The 19,678-nt window shown below is 41.4% G+C and overlaps 1 protein-coding gene across 6 annotated transcripts in view; it reads right to left on the reverse strand.

The window, feature by feature from the left end:
• Positions 1–19,678, reverse strand: part of strc1 (stereocilin 1) — a 65,026-nt gene that overhangs the window by 11,083 nt on the left and 34,265 nt on the right. For 4 of the 6 annotated variants that reach the window (XM_048562871.2, XM_048562875.2, XM_048562873.2 and 1 more), the window contains exons 17-24: positions 17,982–18,070; positions 15,479–15,614; positions 13,562–13,758; positions 8,065–8,155; positions 6,689–6,878; positions 6,134–6,303; positions 4,805–4,960; positions 2,493–2,635 (exon numbers count right to left, since the gene is read on the reverse strand). In XM_048562871.2, the coding sequence (XP_048418828.1) occupies positions 2,493–2,635; positions 4,805–4,960; positions 6,134–6,303; positions 6,689–6,878; positions 8,065–8,155; positions 13,562–13,758; positions 15,479–15,614; positions 17,982–18,070 (1,172 nt within the window). Of the gene's footprint in view, positions 1–2,492; positions 2,636–4,804; positions 4,961–5,013; positions 5,070–6,133; positions 6,304–6,688; positions 6,879–8,064; positions 8,156–13,561; positions 13,759–15,478; positions 15,615–17,981; positions 18,071–19,678 lie in introns of those variants that run through there. The other 2 variants (XM_048562872.2, XM_059639167.1) reach the window with 2 other exon arrangements.

The following is a 19,678-nucleotide window of genomic DNA, read 5'->3' on the forward strand; positions in this document are numbered from 1 at the left end:
AGGGGAAGGTGCAGGGTGTGGTGGGGTTGATGGGGAGTGTGGAGCGAACAAGGGAGTCACGGAGAGAGAGGTCTCTCCAGAAGGCAGACAAGGGTGGGGACAGAAAAATGTCTTGGGTGGTGGGGTCAGATTGTAGATGGCAGAAGTGTTGGAGGATGATGCGTTGTATCCGGAGGTTGGTGGGGTGGTATGTGAGGACGAGGGGGATCCTTTGGGGGCGGTTGTTGCGGGGGCGGGGTGTGAGGGACGTGTTGCGGGAAATGCGGCAGACGTGGTCAAAGGCTTTCTCGACCACTGTGGCGGCGGTGGGGGGGGGGGGGGGGGTGTAGTTGCGGTCCTTGAAGAATGTGGACATCTGGGTCGTGCGGGAATGGAATGCCTCATCCTGGGAACAGATGCGGTGAAGGCGAAGGAATTGGGAATAGGGGACGGAATTTTTGCCGGAGGGTGGGTGGGAGGAGGTGTATTCTAGGTAGGTGTGGGAGTGGGAGTCGGTGGGCTTGAAATGGACATCAGTTTCTAACTGGTTACCTGAGATGGAGACAGAGAGGTCCAGGAGGGTGAGGGATGTGTTGGAGATGGCCCAGGTGAACTAAAGGTTGGGGTGGAAGGTGTTGGTGAAGTGGATGAACTGTTCGAGCTCCTCTTGGGAGAAAGAGGCGGCGCCGATACAGTCATCAATGTAACGGAGGAAGAGGTGGGGTCTGGAGCCTCCGCTTGGTTCGCAATAAACAACTGCACCTCCCAGTCACGAACCATTTTAACTCCCCCTCCCATTCCTTAGATGACATGTCCATCATGGGCCTCCTGCAGTGCAACAATGATGCCACCCGAAGATTGCAGGAACAGCAACTCATATTCCGCTTGGGAACCCTGCAGCCCAATGGTATCAATGTGGACTTCACAAGCTTCAAAATCTCCCCTTCCCCCACTGCATCCCAAAACCAGCCCAGCTCGCCCCCCTCCCCCATTGCATCCCAAAACCAGCCCAGCTTGTCCCAGCCTCCCTAACCTGTTCTTCCTCTCACCTATCCCTTCCTCCTGCCTCAAGCCACACCTCCATTTCCTACCTACTAACCTCATCCCGCCTCCTTGACCTGTCCATCCTCCCTGGACGGACCTATCCCCTCCCTCCCTCCCACCAATACTCTCCTCTCCACCTATCTTCCTTTCTCTCCATCTTCGGTCCGCCTCCCCCTCTCTTCCTATTTATTTCAGAACCCTCTCCCCATCCCCCTCTCTGACGAAGGGTCTCGGCCCGTAACATCAGCTTTTGTGCTCCTGAGATGCTGCTTGGCCTGCTGTGTTCATCCAGCTTCACACTTTGTTGGCTGAGAAGTCAGGTGATTTTCCTTGCCTGGAACTTGCACAAAGCTCTTGAGCTACTGCTCATGTTTGGGAAAGTCATCAAAATACAAACAGGCTTTCTGGTTACTGTACATCTTTGAAAAACCATTAAAATGCAAAAGGTCTTTCCTATGGCTAATGGCTGCCCTGCTTCAAATCTCTCTCTCTCCATACCACCCCTAACCAAAGTCTGCACTCATACAATTTAAACCAGCAGAAAGCAGACATGCTGATGTCAGCAAACACAGCTTTAAATAAATTGTTATCACAATACTGCATGCAGACCTTTCAGCTTTGGAGTTGAATTTTAGAGAATGTGTGCAAAAAATCCTCTACTTTATCAGACTGAGGGTAGAATGTGGGAGGACACCCGTTGTGGAAAAAATAGGTGCAACACAGACCCTATTTTTTCACAACGGTCTGTTACCAGAAACCATTTGTGCGGACAATGAACAGAAACATGCTAGTCATATGATAGAAACTAGATTGCAGAGCAGACACTCAGTAAGGCACATTTTTGGGGCATCAAGACAAAGATTCAGACCAGAAAATGAACAAGGACATGTTCAAGAACCATCAATAGGCAGTGAATGTGAGTTAGCCTTTATCTTTCTCTGTGATGAACACAAACTAGGTCTTTGCTATGGAGGTTCAACTGCACCTCAGTTGGGTTGTAAAACAGAAATCTTTAAGAAACACAATTGGTTCTCTTGAGGTTGTGGGTCTATGTGTTTGTCTGCATGAGTATCTGAATGAATGTGGCTGCAAATATATTCAGGTGCTGAATAATAAATGTTCACTTTTTAAAGCCTACAACTAAACCTGGATGCCTCACGCATTCTACCCTTCGTAAACGTGCAGCATTCTACAGCAGTCAGAGTAAAAAGTACTTTACTTTTAAAACACATCAGTATTCAATTACTTGAGAGATGGTAAACAAGGGAAGTGTTCCTATCATCTCTGACCTGTCTGTTATTCTTATTCCTATTGGAAATCAAGCCACAAACATGGTCCCAGCTCAGCTTTCTACCTTGTCAGCCGCCTTGTGTTTGGAACCATTAACATGTAAAAACACAAGGAATGCTAGAATTCTGACTCACCTGTATCAGATTCATACCCCAGAATGTAATTTCGATGGTGCTTACCTAAATTGCGTCGGGTCTATTGCAGAGATATCCACTTGTTTGATGCCACAGATGAGGTGCCCCAGAGCTACCAAGCTGACAGAATCCAGTTCATTTATCCTGCGCCTGTTCACCCGCAGGAAGGATGTAAACAGTATAGTGAGCTGGAACACATATGAGATTCTTCTTTAGAAGTGCAGAAAAGCGTTCAATTTCACTTGTAGCAAAACAAAGACCATACAGTCACTTTTTTGTACTTTTTGTCCACTTTGTGGCCCTAACCCTATCTCAGATACACCCACAACAGCCCACCACACTCATGTCAGCTCTTCAATTAGATACTCCTACTCTTTATCAAAACACTTCAAAATTTCTCAATTTCAAGCATTTTATCCAATTTCATTTGGAAAGCCTTCCTTTCAGTCAGCACATGACAAATCATTAGAAATGTCTTTCAAGGGAGTGCGTGGTAGTGAGGTTAGGGTCTAAATGTAGTTTAGAGACTAGACGGAATGCATGGCATTCTAATGGCAACCTCTCAACTCAGTCTGTTGCTCTGCTTATGGATATTAGACAGTAATTAGGACCAGGATCCCTAGAACATCGTCTCTCCACTCAGTGGATTAAATGTCAATTGTTGTATCTACATTGCAGAGATCAGCTTACTCAGGACATACTTTGAATCAAATCTGGGACCTGGGCTAGTCAGTTCAGTGCAACACCCACTGATATAACCAGCTGAGCCACCAGGAAAACCATAAAGATTTAAACAGATAAGCATCACGTGCAACCACCAAATGTTCCCAAATGTGCAGCTGAAGCAATGGCTATGTTGTTTCAAGATGCAGATTACTCAACTTGATGAAGCAGGCATTGTGTATTGGGTACATACCAACAGGTTTGTTTTTAACCATGTGTTGTTTGTGATATATGTAAATGATTTGGAGGAAGGTGTAGGTGGTCTGATCAGCAAGTTTGCAGATGACACTAAGGTGGATATACAGCAGAATATAGTTTGACTGGAGAGTTGGGCAGATAAATGGCAGATGGAGTTCAATCCGGGCAAATGCGAGGTGATGCATTTTGGAAGATCAAATTCAAGGGTGAACTATACAGTAAATGGAAAAGTCCTAGGGAAAATTGATGAACAGAGAGATCTGGGTGTTCAGGTCCACTGTTCCCTGAAGGTGACAACACAGGTCAAGAGGGTGGTCAAGAAGGCATACGGCATGCTTTCCTTCATTGGACAGGGTATTGAGTACAAGAGTTGGCAGGACATGTTGCAGTTGTTTAGGACTTTGGTTAAACACACTTGGAGTACTGTGTACAGTTCTGGTCGCCACATTACCAAAAGGATGTGGATGCTTTGGAGAGGGTGCAGAGGAGGTTCACAAGCATGTTGCCTGGTATGGAGGGTGCTAGCTAGGAAGAGAGATTGAATAGATTAGGGTTATTTTCATTAGAAAGACGGAGATTGCGGAGGGGCCTGATTGAGGTCTACAAAATCATGAGGGGTATAGACAGGGTGGATAGCAAGAAGCTTTTTCGCCAGAGTGGAGGACTCAATCACTAGGGGTCATGAGTTCAAAGTGAGAGGAGGAAAGTTTAGGGAGATATGCGTGGAAAGTTCTTTACACAGAGGGTGGTGGGTGCCTGGAACGTGTTGCCAGCGGAGGTGGGAGACGCAGACACGTTGGCATCTTTTAAGATATATTTGGACAGGTACATGGATGGGCAGGGAGCAAATGGACACAGACCCTAAAAATAGATGACAGGTTAGACAGAGGAACTCGATCGGCGCAGGCTTGGAGGGCCGAAGGGCCTGTTCCTGGGCTGTAGGTTTCTTTGCTCACGCACAGCTCAGTAAACATGCTGATTCCGGCAGTGCTGTGTCAGCCATGGCTCAATTAGTTGCACTCTCATGTCTGGGTCAGAAGATTTTGGATTCAAGTCCCAAGAAATCTAGGCTAAGGGAGTGCTATTCTTTTGGAAGTATTGTCTTTCAGATGAGATGTCATTCCAAGGCCAGTCTGACCTAAGGAGAACAAAAGCAATCTCTTGACACTATTTAAAAGAATAGCAGGGGATTTCTTCCTGGTATCCTGGGCAATATTTATTCTTCAAATAATGATGCAAAAAACAGATCATCTGATCACTAACATACTGCTGTTTATGACAGCTTCCTACTCACAAATTGGCCACAAGATTTCCAACAGTAATGGCTAATCAAAACTACATCAGTGACTGTAATTTGGATGTCTTGAAGTCATGTAAGTTGTACGGAAATGAAAATCTTTGTTTTTCAGTTTCATTAATCAACAGGCGCAAGCTACCTTCTTTCTGTTCCATTCTGCTATTTTACCCAGAGCCATCGCTGCTCCAAGGTCCGACAAGTCCAACCTCATTAAATCCTTTTCTGTGAACTGAGTCGCTACTCGTCCCAGCTGCTCAATCACCTTAGGTGGCATTGCCGACACGGGTCTATAAATCTGAGAGAACACAATTATTCTGTAATGAAGGTTACGAATTACGAGGGACTTACCAAAACTGAGAGGTTATACACTGCAAGAAAGGCTGGCCAACCTGTAGCTTTTTTCTCTAGAAAAGAGAAGGCTAAGCTGTGATCTGACAGCAGTTTGAAAGATTATCAAAGGATTTGACAGTATAATAGATATTTCTACACGTGACAGAAACCATAACTAGGGTCCATAAATGTAAGGTAGTCACTAAAAAATCTAATTGGAATTCAAGAGAAATTGGTGCTAACATCAAGTTTGCTACCACATAGGTTAATTCAGTCAATCAAAATTGATGCATTTTCTGGAGAAAGACCCTAAGAGACAGAAACAAAATGAGGCCAATTGATCTTTCGAGTCTGCTCTGCCATTCAATCATTAGCTGACATGTTTCTGAACCTGTTTCTCCTGCCTTCTCCCCATAACCCTTGATCTCCTTACTAATCTAGAACCTATCTGTCTCTGTCTTAAAGACAGGATGGAACAAATGGAATGTAAGAAAGGAATAAAAGCTTCTTGTCAACTTAAAACGAAATCACTTAGTTACCCTGATGGCCAAGTTTTGCACAAATTGAATAATGAGCTGCTGAAATGCAGATACTGAAACATTACCAGATTCAGTTCCAGACTGATACGAATAGGTGATGTAAGGTGAAGCAACCAGTGGAATATTACATTTGGCAACAACGCCTCCAGGAAGAACAAAGATCAACCAATGTTGCCTCTTGTGGCTGCTCTACTACAGCATGAGGATTTTGAGTTGATTATGTGTGGGGGAGGGTCCATTAGCATTCATAGTCTCAGGTTATATGGGAAGAATAGGTACCTGAGCAAGCAAATGAAGGATATTCACCAAAGAACTCCAAAACGCATGAAGATACTTCAAAAAATTATCAGCATCTTTATGAGCAGAACAAATTACAATGAAATGTGAGTTGTATGGAAATAGAGAAAATCAGGCCACTCGCCCCAAAAGGTCCATGCTCGTGTTTCTGCCCCATGAAATCTTGTCTAACAATACTTCATTTCACCCCATCAGAATAACCTATGCTTCTTTTCTCCCCCAAATTCTTGGCCAGCTTCCACTTAAACACACTGAATTTCCTGTTCTACAAAGCCAAATACCACGTCATGTAATATTTTTACCTGCTTAGCTCTCTCCAAGAGCTGAAATAGTTCAAATGACTGGAAGTGAGGATCTTGACCAAACAATTCCAAGCAGCTGATGAAGTCATCATCGGACATGCCGGTCAACAAATCAATTGGCCATGCGGATGGAAGTGTGTTCCGGACTGCATTGCAGCTCAGGACAAGGTCTAGCAGAAGACAAGTAATATTAGTAGTCAATTTTTGCCAAGTATTTTCATCTGATTTTTTTTTAAATCTCCCTGACCATTGTACACTGTTTGTCAGGAAAAGATCTCTTGATAACAAGTTCAATCCCCTTTCACTTGACCTCCATTCTTTGCTGTGCAGCTCCAGCGCTGGGTTCAAGGTAGCAGTGACAGAAGCTGGCTTGAAGCACAGACTGATAAAACATTTCCTTTAGGGTAAATCCTGATGCAAATTGCAATCCTACAGGTCAAGATACAGTATCTTAAAAAAGGAAAGAAGCAGCTAAGGGGTTTGAGAAGGAGTTCCAAAACTTTGGACCAAGGAAGCTGAAGGTGTGAATTCCAAATACAACATGACCAGTCTCACCATTTTTGGTCTGTAGCCGCCTGGCACTGAGAAGTCCGGCTGAGGTTTGCAATAATATTTGTTGTTTTCTGAAGAGATGGTCAAGTTCAGAGTTCTCCATTTTCTGCAGGCAAGTAGAACCAAAGTCACCTTGTTCCCACTGTTTTTGGCTGTGAAATAACATCTCAATCCTCTCCATGATCAAAGCATCCTGAAACCACAAGAGCATGAAATGGATTACATTTTCTACTTACTACATCCAATAGTTGAATCTTCTAACTACATTGATGGGTAGGCACATTTGATGCAGAACTACGCGCTTCCTTCTACACTGAATTACTGCGCGCCCCCCCACCTCACACTGATCTTTTTCAAATTACTGATTCACATACACTGGCATCTCCCTTGCCAATGATCCAGGTGCTCCAAAAATCCTGCAATCTCTTTCCCAGTTCTGTTGTATCTTTGCAACCATCCCCTCATATTGCCTCTTTCCCAAAGTTTTCCAAATATACAATCCACCTCCCCACACAATTATCCTCCCAACACTATCAAACTACACAGAGTTCCATCCTTGAGCAGCTATAAGCACTATCTACAACATAGCTCCTATACATGTGTGATAGTGCACAAAATACTTTTCTTCATACACTGGTCTTCACATCACACACTATTTACAGCACAGAACTTATGCCCTTTCTGTACTGCAGACTGGAGAAGTCAGTCAGTCATTGCCAGAAAAAAACAAAGTATTCTTAGAAAGATAGGAACAGGAGGAAGTGTTCAACCTCTTGACAGCATCTGCCATTCAACTCGATTACAGGTGACCTGTAACTCAATTCCATTTATCAGCCTTTCCTTCATAGCCCTGAATATTCTTCCCTCAGAAAAATCTGCCTACTCCTTAATTTTAAATTTTTCAATTGATTTCCAGGCAACATAGCTTGTGTGAGAAAGGCAGTTTCTGTTTCCTACTATCCTTCCTATAAGGAAGTGCCTCCTGACATCATCCGTGAATAGCTTAGTTCTAGTTTTAAGCTTCTGGCCCTTTGTTCTGGACTCCCTACCTCACTAGAGGAAATAATTTCTCTTTATCAATCCTATTAAATGCTTTAAGTATAATAAAAATCTATAATTATAATAATAATTATATTAATAATAATACAACTACATCACCTCGTAATGTTCTATAATGAGGGAAGTACAAGACAAACATCTCTGTAATCTGTTCTAATAATTTACCACCACTTTGAGCCCCAGCGTTACTGTGATAAATCTGTGCTGCATTCATTCCCAAAGTCAATAAAGCCTTCCAGGAGTGTGGTGTTTAGAAATGCAGTTAGCACAAATGTGGTCTAATCAGAGTTTGTACAACTTAATGCTATTAAAGACTTTACCTGAGGAATCTTCTGTAAATCATCTACTGAAAGAAAGAAAACCAAGCGGTCTACCTTATCCAAGGTCAGTGAGGTCCAATTTGTTGTAACACTGGAAAAATGAAAATAACTTTAAATGACATTAACGGAGGTGTTTCATATATCTTGTTATTAAAATTAGAGTTTGATATTAAACTCTCATAATTCCTATTAAAAAGGTTTTAGAAAAGCACGTCCCGAAATTGAAGTCTGGCTACAGCTACTAAAAATTCCGTTGTCTCATATTTGTAACTTTACGGCTGATCTACTGCTGAAACCCTCATTAAAACTTTAGTTAGCTCCATACTTGACAGCATTAATAAACCTGGGTGCCCTCGCACACTCTACCCTCCACAAATCTGTAGCATACATAACACTTGGACTATGTTCGGTTCACCAATTATCCCTGTGCATGCTAACGTTAGCTGGCTAACAGCTAAGCAATGCCTCAAATCTAAAACTGTCATCATTGTTTTCAAAATCCTCCATGATCTTACACCTCTCCATCTCTAATCTCCTCCAGACTGATTAACTCCGAGATACCCACACTCCTCTCATAACGGCCAATTTTAATTTTTCTGTCACTGGTGACCATGGCTTCAGCTGCAATGGCCCTGAGCTCTTGAATTCACTCCATTACTCAACCTCCTTTTATCCCTTTAGACATTCGCAAACCTCTGATCATGCTTTGATTAATGTGCACTAATACCCTCTCACGTGGCATATCTGGTTTTAGAATACCATTATGAAGGTTCTTGAGATGTTTATTGCTTTACAGGGTCTATGTAAACATATTCTGTAATAAAGCCGGACATAGAAAATTATTTTGCTAACTTGGTGACAGCATTAACACATTTGTTACTAAAATCTCACACACACTTGAATTCAAATGTACCATGGAATCGTCTGGAAAATTTCTGCAATTGCAGTCGGGAGAATAATGGCTTAACTGTTATATTGGAGTAACACAAAACGTTATACTACCGGCACAGGTCTCATAGTCATAGGATTTGTATGATATATATTAAAATATTGCATCCATTTTTTCTTCCTGCAATTTTAATTACAATATCCTATTTCCACATTTATTGCAGATGCAGCCTATTTAAGCATCAAAGTAAAATTACAACTTCCAGTCAGTGGTGGAATGTGTGCAGCGCTTCTTAGTCTTGTAGCTTCTCAATCTGTATTAATGGAAAGCTTCCAATATCCAAAGAACTCCACTTCCCAAACAGTAGTGTGCTTTGTTTTATAGCTATTAAATAAATTATATTGCAATTTAATGCTAACTATGGGGAGAGCATCTGAGCTTCAAATGAGGACTAACTTGAGTCTGCATGCACTGGGTTAATTCTTTCCCTTAAGTTTGGTCTGTCATTAAATTAGATCATGGCTGATGTGCAGTTCAACTCTTATCTTTCTGCCTTAGTTCCATATTTTGTAATATCCTGACTTAAGGCTCTCCATCAACATCCAATTTAAAAGCTCAAACTGGCCCCTAGCATCGGTCCTTAAAGACAGAGTTTTTATATTTCCACTACACTTTGAGAAAAAACTTGCTTCCTGATGTTATTCCTATTTGATCTAGTTCAAGGTCATGTTCCTGGGGTTTTTACTTCCCAGTGCCAAGAAAGAGATCGCTTAGATCTACTTTATTGAATTTATTTTTTTCAACATATGAAGCATCTGAATCAGAACCAACATCAATCTCCTACAATTCAGGGCATAGAATGTTGTGTTTTTCACTGCTACTCTATACTGCATGGACATTTTGTTTAGAAACAATGTGGGATTATCTCCTAAAACAAAACTGTTCAACACCTTAATTTTGTTTGTTCCAACTGGGTTTTGACCCAGCTATTTCAAGCAATGAGTTGGAGGAAATGTGTGACTTGCAGGGGATTTACTCCAACATACTTCAACACAACCTATTTTTGGGTTGAGGTCAGGAACAAGAAAGGAGCAGTCACTTTGTGGTGGGTTTTTTTTTTACAGACCCCCTAATAGTTGCAGAGAAGTGGCAGAGCAGATTGGGAGGCAGACACTGGAAAGGTGCAGAAGTCACAGGATTGTAGTCACAGGTGACTTCAACTTTCCAAATATTGATCGGAAACTTTTTACTTGTAGTAGTTTAGATGGACCGGATTTTGTCCAGAGTGTTCAGGAAGAATTCCTGACAGTACGTAGATAGACCAACACGAGGAGAGGCCACTTCGGATTTGGTGCTTGGCAATGAACCGAGCCAAGTGTTAGACCTGTTGGTAGGAGAGCATTTTGGGAGTAGCGAACATAACTCTGTTACTCTTACAACAGTCATGGAAAAGAGCAGGTACATACATCAGGGTAAGGTTTATAATTGGGGGAAGGGTAATTATAATTCAATTAGGCAAGATCTCGGTAACACATAAACAGATGCTGTTGAAATGTGGAGATTGTTTAAGGAATGCATACTGCGAGTACTCAATATGTTTGTCCCTAGCAGGCAGGAAAGATGTGGTTGAGTGAGGGAGCCTTGGTTGTCAAGAGAGGTCGATTGACTGGTTAAGAGGAAGAAGGATGCTTATATAAGATCAAGGAAACAAAGAATGGAGAAGGCTCTACAGGGATACAAGTTATCCAGGAAAGAGCAGAAGAAAAGGCTTAGGTGAGCTCGAAGGGGCATGAGAAAACCTTGGCAGATAGGATCAAGGAAAACTCCAAGGCTTTTTACACGTACGTGAGGAATGAGAGAATGACCAGAGAAAGGGTAGGGCCGATCAAGGATTGTAAAGGGAATTTGTGCACGGAGCCTAAAGAGATAGAAGGAGGTCCTTAATGAATACTTTTCTTCGGTAGTCACATCTGAGAGGGACTTAGTTGTAGAGGAGGACAGTTTGAAACAGGCTGTAGGCTAGAGGTCGCTGTTAGTAAGGAAAATGTACTAGGAATTCTGAGGAACTTGAAGATAGCTAAGCCCCCAGGCCTGATTGGATTTATCCAGCGATTCTATGGGAAGCAAGGGAAGAGACTGCAGGGCCCTTGGCAATCATCTTTTCGTCCTCACTGTCCACAGGTATAGTGCTGGAAGATTGGAGAGAGGCAAACATCATTTCCTTGTTCAAAAAACGGAACAGGGATAACCTGGAAATTACAGGCCAGTTAGTCTTACGCCAGTGGTGGGCAAATTATTGGAAAGGACTCAGAGACAGGATTTATGATCACTTAGAAAGGCATAGTTTGATTCGTGACAGTCAGCATGGATTTGTGAGGAGTAGATCATGCCTCACAAATCTTACTGCATTCTTTGAAGAGGTGACCAAACATGTGGATGAAGGTAGAGTAGTGGGTGTGGTATATATGGATTTAAGTAAAGCATTTGATAAGGTTCCCCATGGTAGGCTCATGCAGAAGGTAAGGAGGCATGGGATAGGGGGAAATGTGGCAGATTGGATTCAGAACTGGCTGACCCTTACAAGACAAAGGGTGGTAGTGGATGGAAAATATTCAACATGGTGCTCAGTTACGAGTGGTGTACCACAAGGATCTGTTCTGGGCCCTCTTCTAATTGTGATTTTTGTAAATGATTTGGATGAAGGAGTGGAAGGGTGGATTAGTAAGTTTGCGGACAACACAAAAGTGGGTTAAGTTGTGGACAGTGCGGAGGGCTGTTCGAGGTTATAAAGGGACATTGACAATATGTTGAGCGGGGCTGAGAAGTGGCAGATGGAGTTTAACCCTGAGCAGAGTGAGCTGATTCATTTTGAAAGGACAAACTTGAAAGCAGAATACAAAATTAACGGAAAGATTCTTGGCAGTGTGGAGGAGCCACCCAGATGGATAGAGTTGTTAAGAAGGCATATGGTGTGTTAGCTTTCATTAATAGATGGACTGAGTTCAAGAGCCGTGAAGTTATGCTCCAGCTATACAAAAGCTTGGTTCGGCCACATCTGGAGTATTGTATCCAGTTCTGGTCACCTCATTACAGGATAGATGCAGAAACATTGGAAAAGGTACAGAGGAGATTTACTAGGATGTTGCCTGGAATGGAGGGAAGGTCTTATGAGGAAAGGTTGAGAGACAGCAGGGGCTTTTCTCTTTAAAACGACAAAGGATGAAAGGTAACTTGATAGAGGTGTACAAAATAATCAGAGGTATAGATACAGTGGACAGCTACAGACATTTTCCTAGGGTGGAGGTAGCTATTATGAGGAGGCATAGTTTTAAAGTGAATGGAGGTAGATATAGGGGAGCCGTCAAAGATAGGTTCTTTATTCAGAGTGGTCAGGGCGTGGAAAGCACTGCCGGAGAGGGTAGTGCAGTTGGCCTCATTAGGGGCATTTAAGCGCCAATTAGATAGGCATATGGATGATAGTGTAAGGTAGGGATGGAGGTTAGATAGACCTTAGAATTAGTGTAAAAGTTTGGTGCAACATTGAGGCCGAAGGGCCTGTACTGTGCTGTACTGTTCTATGTTCTAACCTCTACAAACGACAAATAGACTACACAGTCTCTTTAAAATTAGTGTCTAGGAACTACAGCAAAAGAAACTGACAGAAATTACAGAGGGACAATTACTCCAGCCACAAATGCTCATGTATATGACTCAGGAGCAGACCACTTGGCTCCTCAAGCCTGCTCCACCATGCAATAAGATCAGAGCTAAAAACACAGTGAGTAAAGGCAGCACAATGGACAGACATCACAGATTTTGTACTGCTCCTGGACAAGATGCCTGACCTAAGCACAGTGGGTTTCCTAGAGCCCTGGGTCCTGGCTGTGGGGTCTGATGTATTCCACTGTCCCAGATCCTGATAGGAGAATATCACATAATACAAAAGATGTATTTAAATCAATCCTGGTCAATTACAATAATGCGACCCACAGACATGAATTCTCTTTTCCAGTTGTTCTCATTATCTATCCCTAATTTCCCAAGAGAGGCTAGTGATGAAACACATTCATCCATGTGGTTTTCATCGAGTAAATCTCCTGCATGTCCCACTCTTCCTCCAACTCTTTGGTTGACAAAGCAGAGTCAAAACTTAGTTAGGACAAAACAAAATTAAAATTTTGAACATTTTCACAGCACTTTTATTCTGAAAGTTTGGTGTATCCTTTCAGAGGACAATTAACAGACCAGACTGAGCACATTTTTAAAGACATAAACCTGCAGATTTCCTCTCCTAATAGATATTATTGCATTAGATTTATTTTTATGGCATAATAACATAATCATAATTAATTAGGCTACAAATTTATTCTAGTAGCATGGTTTGCTCACATCTCCAGAACTTCAGTTCAGCCTTTGGATTACTAGCGCAGATATATAACCCCAGTGCTGCCATTCCCAATCAGGACTACCTTGTCGTGTCAGTTCTAGCTGAGGAGTGTGGCATCACTATGCGTAGCCTTCTGTTACTCAGTCTTTAGGAAGTCAGTTTAATATAACAAATCTTACACGAGTGAGGACGGAAACTTCCAGCTCTGTGGTATTACATACCCAAACATCGTGTCTTTAGTTAACGTATCTCCCAACAGAAATTTCTTTCCTCTGTCAAAGCAGTAATCTTTAATCTTCAACAAATTTGCCTTCATCTCTGCTCGGGAAATGGCCATGAATATTTCATCAGAGACAAAAGCTAGGGCATGTCCCAGTAAATCAAACTCGGCTTTAGAAAACCTTCTATTATGCAAATCCTGAAGATTAAAAGAAAAATATATATTAGGAAATCATCAGCTCTAGGTCAACCTGACTGAAAATTTACACAAGTATCTTTTTAAAATATGAAAATATCAGCATGTTCATTCATCTCAACATACTGAGACAATCAAAAATATTTGAATTTTTGTGGATTTAATCTAAATAAAATTTAAATGCATCTTTGCTAACTGTCTCAAGAGATGGTTCCGTCACCTTCATGTGATAATACTTCAAATGTCCTGAATAATTTCATGTTAAAATTTCCTTTGGGCAAGTTTAATATTTTATACTTTGAAGAAGGTCTAGTCTCACAGATCCATCCAGGAAGAAAATGTAATTACATTTGGGGTTATCATTCAGTCTTTGAGTAGACTGTCCTAAAACAGCCCAATCCAAAAATGTGATCCAATTATCAACAGACTACTTCCTAAGTTTACCCCATTTCCCTGTAATTATGATTTGCAGCTATTGGTGTCAGGTGTAGGTCAGTGGTAGGACTTTCACCTTTAAGTCAAAGGTTTGATGGTTCCACTCCAAAGACTTCAGCACAAAATCCATGATAACAAAGTGTGAAGCTGGATGAACACAGCAGGCCAAGCAGCATCTCAGGAGCACAAAAGCTGACGTTTCGGGCCTAGACCCTTCATCAGAGCTTTTGTGCTCCTGAGATGCTGCTTGCCCAGCTGTGTTCATCCAGCTTCACACTTTGTTATCTTGGATTCTCCAGCATCTGCAGTTCCCATCACCCCTGAGCACAAAATCCATGCTGACTCTCCAAAGTTGATGATAAGTCACAATACTGGTGGTGCTTTATTACGATGAGACATTAAATCTAGGTAAGAACAGAAAATGCTGGAGGAATTCAGCAAGTCTGACAGTATCTGTGGAGAGAGGAACAGATTTTACATTTCAGATCCAATATGTGTCTTTTTCAGAGCTGAGTTCTGTTTCTCTGAATTCTGAAGATAAATCAATAATAGACCTGAAACATAAAACCAGCTTCTCCCTCCACAGATGCTGCCAGATCTGCTGAACTTCTCCAACTTGTTACTTCAGATTTCTGGTATAAACTGCATTTTGCTTTTATTACAAAGACCTATCATCCTCTCAGCTGGATGAAATAGATTGCATGGCACTATCTTCAAGAGTAGGGGAGTTGTTCTGTCCATCCTGGTCAGTTTTTATTCAACAGCATTACTAAAACACACTGTCAGAACTTGCCATGTTTCCTACAAAGCAACACTGTCTACACTTCTCAAGCATTTAGTAAGTTCTGAAAGACACAAGAAGTTCTGAATTTTGGAAAAGCAAATCTTCAAACCTAACAAAGAGAAGATTATAGAGTACATAGTTTTGTCTTAACATTAAAAAAAAATCAATAATGTCATCAGGTTTTGTGACCAGGACTCAAGGTTCCAGAGGTAGATGTAGCATTGCTCCAAACAGACTGAGCACAGTGCCAAACAAAATGGCTAAACTTCTCTATTCATTTTGACCAAGTTTTGGTCCACTATTCAAATATCCACTTCACCACCTGGTTTCAAATTTTCACCGAATATGTTCCTGACAAGCTTTACTGTGTTCAAAGTGCTATTTATGTACAAGCTATTACGTGCTAATTTGGTCAATGTAAATTGACAATGGATAAATCAGGATGCCATGTACTATTTTTGTTACATCAAGATACCTTACCAATGGTGAGAGTTCATATCTTACCAGTACTTGTACAATCCAGTCCACAATCAGACTCTGCTTTGAGCTTGGGATCTTTAAGAAATGAACTGGATTCTCTACCATGATTTGCAGCAATCTTTGTGTCATGGTGTTGGAAAATCTTCTAATTTTCAACAGCCTTAAAAAAAAGCCAATATCCTGAAAGATCAAACAAGCTTGGGCTCCTTTCTCAATACGGCTGAGAGAAGATATGATAAAGATAGTCAATCGTATAAATGGAGATTTGATAGTGTGGACATACAAAAGATGTTTCACTTGGGGGAGAAGATCAGTATTATAGGGCTGTAAACATAAGACAGTCGCTAATATATCTAGCAGGCATTCAGGAAAAACCTCCTTAATTGGTAAGCACGTGGAACACTGCCACAGGAAGTAGTTGATGCAAATGGAATGGACGCATGGAAGCTGGAAAAACACATGAAGGAGAAAGGAACACAAGAATATGCGGTTGTGATAAAATGAAGTACAGGGGGAGGAAGTTTATATGAAGCATCAATACCAGCATGAATCTGTTCAAACCATAGCAAAGTCACAGCACAGAAAGAGGCCGTTCAGCCCATCATGTTTGCAACAGCTGAATAAAATAGCCCTCCATTCTAATCCCATTTACCAACGACCTGTCTATAAATCTTGCAGGTTGCAATGCTTCAAGGGCAGGCCCAGGTTCATTTTAAACAAATTGAGGGTTTCTACCTCAACTAACAAACTGGGTAATACATTCCAGGCAGCCACCACCCTCTAGGTGAAAAGTATGTTCCTCACATCCCCTCTAATCCTGCCACCAACTTCTTGAATCTATGCCTTCTGGTAACTGATCACTCCTCGAGAGGAAACAGGCCTTCCCTATTGATGTTATCCAAACCCCTCAATATTTTGTACAATTTGATTACATCATTCCTCAATCGCCTCTAATCTGAATAAAGTAATCCTAGTCTATCTAATCTCTTCCCATACCTACAATTTTCAAAACTTGGCAACATTTCTGTAAATCTCCTCTGTATTGTCTCTAAAGCAATTATATACTTGTATTTGTGATGACCAGAATGACACACATCCCCATCTGTGGCCTAATCTGTGTTTTATATCATTCCATTATTACACCCTTACTCATGTATTTACTACTTCACCCAGTGAAGGAAAATGTTCCATACGCCTTCTTTATCACCTTATATACCTGTCCTCCATTTTCTGGGGCCTGTGGCCATGCACTCCAAGGTCTTTCAATTCCTCTACGTACCTTCTTGTTCATTACATATCCTCTTGCTTTCATAACCTGCTTTTCTCCAAATTGAATTCCATTTGCCATAGTTCCCGTCATTCAATCAAACAACTATTATCTTCATAAAGTCAAGAGCCACCTTCTTCCCTACCAACTACACAGCCAATTCTTGCGTCATGCACAAGTTTCACACTCTGCCATGTGGGGCTTGATCAAATGTCTTAATAAAATCCATGCAGACAACATGGACTGCAATACCCTCACTAATCTTCCTTATTATTTCCTCAAATCTTGAATTAAGTTAGAAAGACCCAAGCTTCTCTTATCAAAACCATTTTGAATATGTCTGATAAATCTATGCCTCTCCTAGCAAAAGTGAATCCTAACTGAGAATCGATTCCAGTAATTTGCCTGACATCAAGGTCAGAATGACCTGACTATAATAATTTAGCCTATCCCTTGCACCCTTTTTGAATAACACTACAAATTATGCAGGTCTCCAATCCTATGGTACCTTGCCAGTATCCAGTGGGATTTTGGAAATGCTCCTCAGAGGATCAGCTATTTCCTCCCTGGCTTCCTTTAACAGCCTCGAAGCAATTCATCTAGCCCTGATGATTTAACCACCTGCAGGGGTCAATTCGACCAGAACTCTAACAAGCCCTAACCCTACTTCCCTTGTCTATATGCTTATTTTATCTACTATTTCACCAGAACATCTACATTCTTTCTTCGCCTTTGAGAGGGCAGAAAAAAACTTATTTTGAACCCTGCCAAACTCATCTGCGTCCACGTGCAAGTTACCACGTACATCTCTGACAGAGCCCAATCTTTCCTTAATCATCCTCTTGGTCCTAATGTATTCTTAAAAGATCTTTGGATCCTTAATTTTACCCTTCGTTCATATTTTCTCTTTGCTTTCCTAATTTCCTTCTTCACTTTCCCCCTGTACTTTTTAATACTCCTCTAATCATTTTTGAATGACTCCCATTGATGTGCCACTGACTTTCTTTTGAGGTGCTGTAACCAGTCACCTTTGCCAGATTATCTTAAAGCCTTGTAAAGTTTCCTTTCTGCAAATTTAGAAAATTTACTCCCATTCTATCTTTGTTCCTTTCCATATGATGCTAAATCTAACTGTGCAATTATCACTGTTGGACTGACTGGCCTGTTTCTGTGCTGTAAGTATTTAGTAATAGCTATTTACAAATCATATGCCAAATTTTACATCCATCCATTTCCACCTGACAATGAATGGTTACTTACTGAAGGTCAAACAGCAGTTGAGGTTGCATGCTGCGCATGGTCTCCATGGAAAAGACAAATCCATTCATTGCTTCCAAAATGCAATTCCTCTGTTAAAATAAGGGCATGATATTGCCTTAAATTTTTCAACATTACATTTAATATTGGCAAATTTCGAAATAAGTGAAAATGTTTCCGTGCTTAATGAAACAGACAGCCTCCCTCTGGTTTAATGCATGGCATCAGAAAACACAGGAAGAGGTCATTCAGCACAAGGTAACTGCTGGTGCTTTGAAAGACTCTCGTAATTAGTCTCAGTTCTGTAGCTTTTTACCCATAGCCCCATATAACAGTATTCCTCATCTCCTACATGGCTCTTTTGTCCATCATTTCAAATCTATCTCCTGTTCCCGACCCCTTCCACTGCTGAGAGGTTTCTCTGCATCTACTCAAATCAAAATCCTTCACACAGTTTGAGCACCTCTATTAGATCTTCTGTTTAGGAGAACAATCCCACCGTCTTCATTCTCTCTATAGAGAGAAAGTGCCTTACCCCGTTACCATTTTCATAAATGCCTTCTCAGAGGCCCTAACATCCTCTCCAAACTGTGCTGCCTAGAATTGGACTGAATACTCTAGCTGAGATCTAATCAGCATAATGTCTTTGCTTTCATACCATGTCTCAAATCTGAAGTCAAGGGTTCTGTATGTTTTTCTTAAAAAGAAATTTTATCAGCTTGCACTGTCACCTTCAAATGTGTGTACGTACCTCTAGTTCTTTCTGTTCCTGCATGCCTTTTACACCTGTACTGCTTTGTTTATACTGCTGGTTTAGGCAAAAGAATCAAAACCACCTGAGGAAATATTTTCTTTACACTGTGAATTCATGTAATCTGGAATAACTTCCCCTTCATGTCTATCTAGCTCTTACTTTCAGGAGGATATATTTGCATTCAAAACAGGCAAGTGAACGTTTATGTAGCGAATTCCTGGATGAGAGGATTTGTCTCAAAGGCAAAGGTTGAACAAATGCAGCCTACAATGGATTCTAGAAGAACAAGAAGTGATCTTATTGAAGTGTGATGGAAGCAGATTCAATAGTAATTTTCTAAAGAGACTTAGATAAATACCCACTTATGGGAAGAGCAGGGGAGTGGGGCTAAGCCGGTGAGCTTTTTTCAAAGAGCTGGCACAGGGTGATAGGCCTAGTTGCCTACTTCTGGGCAGAATCAGAACAATTACAGTTCATCATATCTGCACACACTTGCAAATCAGAATTTCACTTTATATCCTTCTCCCTCCATCCCTCCACATTGTTACTTTTCAAATAACAGTCTAATTCCTTTCTGAATCTGTCTCCACCACACTTATCCAGACCCTAATTATCGCTCTACAAAGCCCTTTAACACGAAAGTCATTACACTTCTAATTAACTTCCTTTCTGAGGAGCTTTGAGAAGTTTTTGACAGACATTACAAACAGCACTGTGTGGCCACTACAGGCCAGCTTGTGCAGCAGAGCTGCAGTGTGGCTGGTTTGCTGGAACAGTGGAATAGAGGAATAATTAAGTTCAAATCTAATCGTCCACTTGTGCCTAACTGAAAATTAAATTGCTTCATCATTCGTTTTACAAACCAGGTTTTGTGGCTGGGGATTGTAAACATATGGTTTAATCCATTCTGTGACTGGAATTCCATCCTTCTCCCAACTTCCCAATA

Source organism: Stegostoma tigrinum, chromosome 33 (genome assembly GCF_030684315.1).
Source record: "Stegostoma tigrinum isolate sSteTig4 chromosome 33, sSteTig4.hap1, whole genome shotgun sequence".
Lineage (NCBI taxonomy): Eukaryota > Metazoa > Chordata > Chondrichthyes > Orectolobiformes > Stegostomatidae > Stegostoma > Stegostoma tigrinum.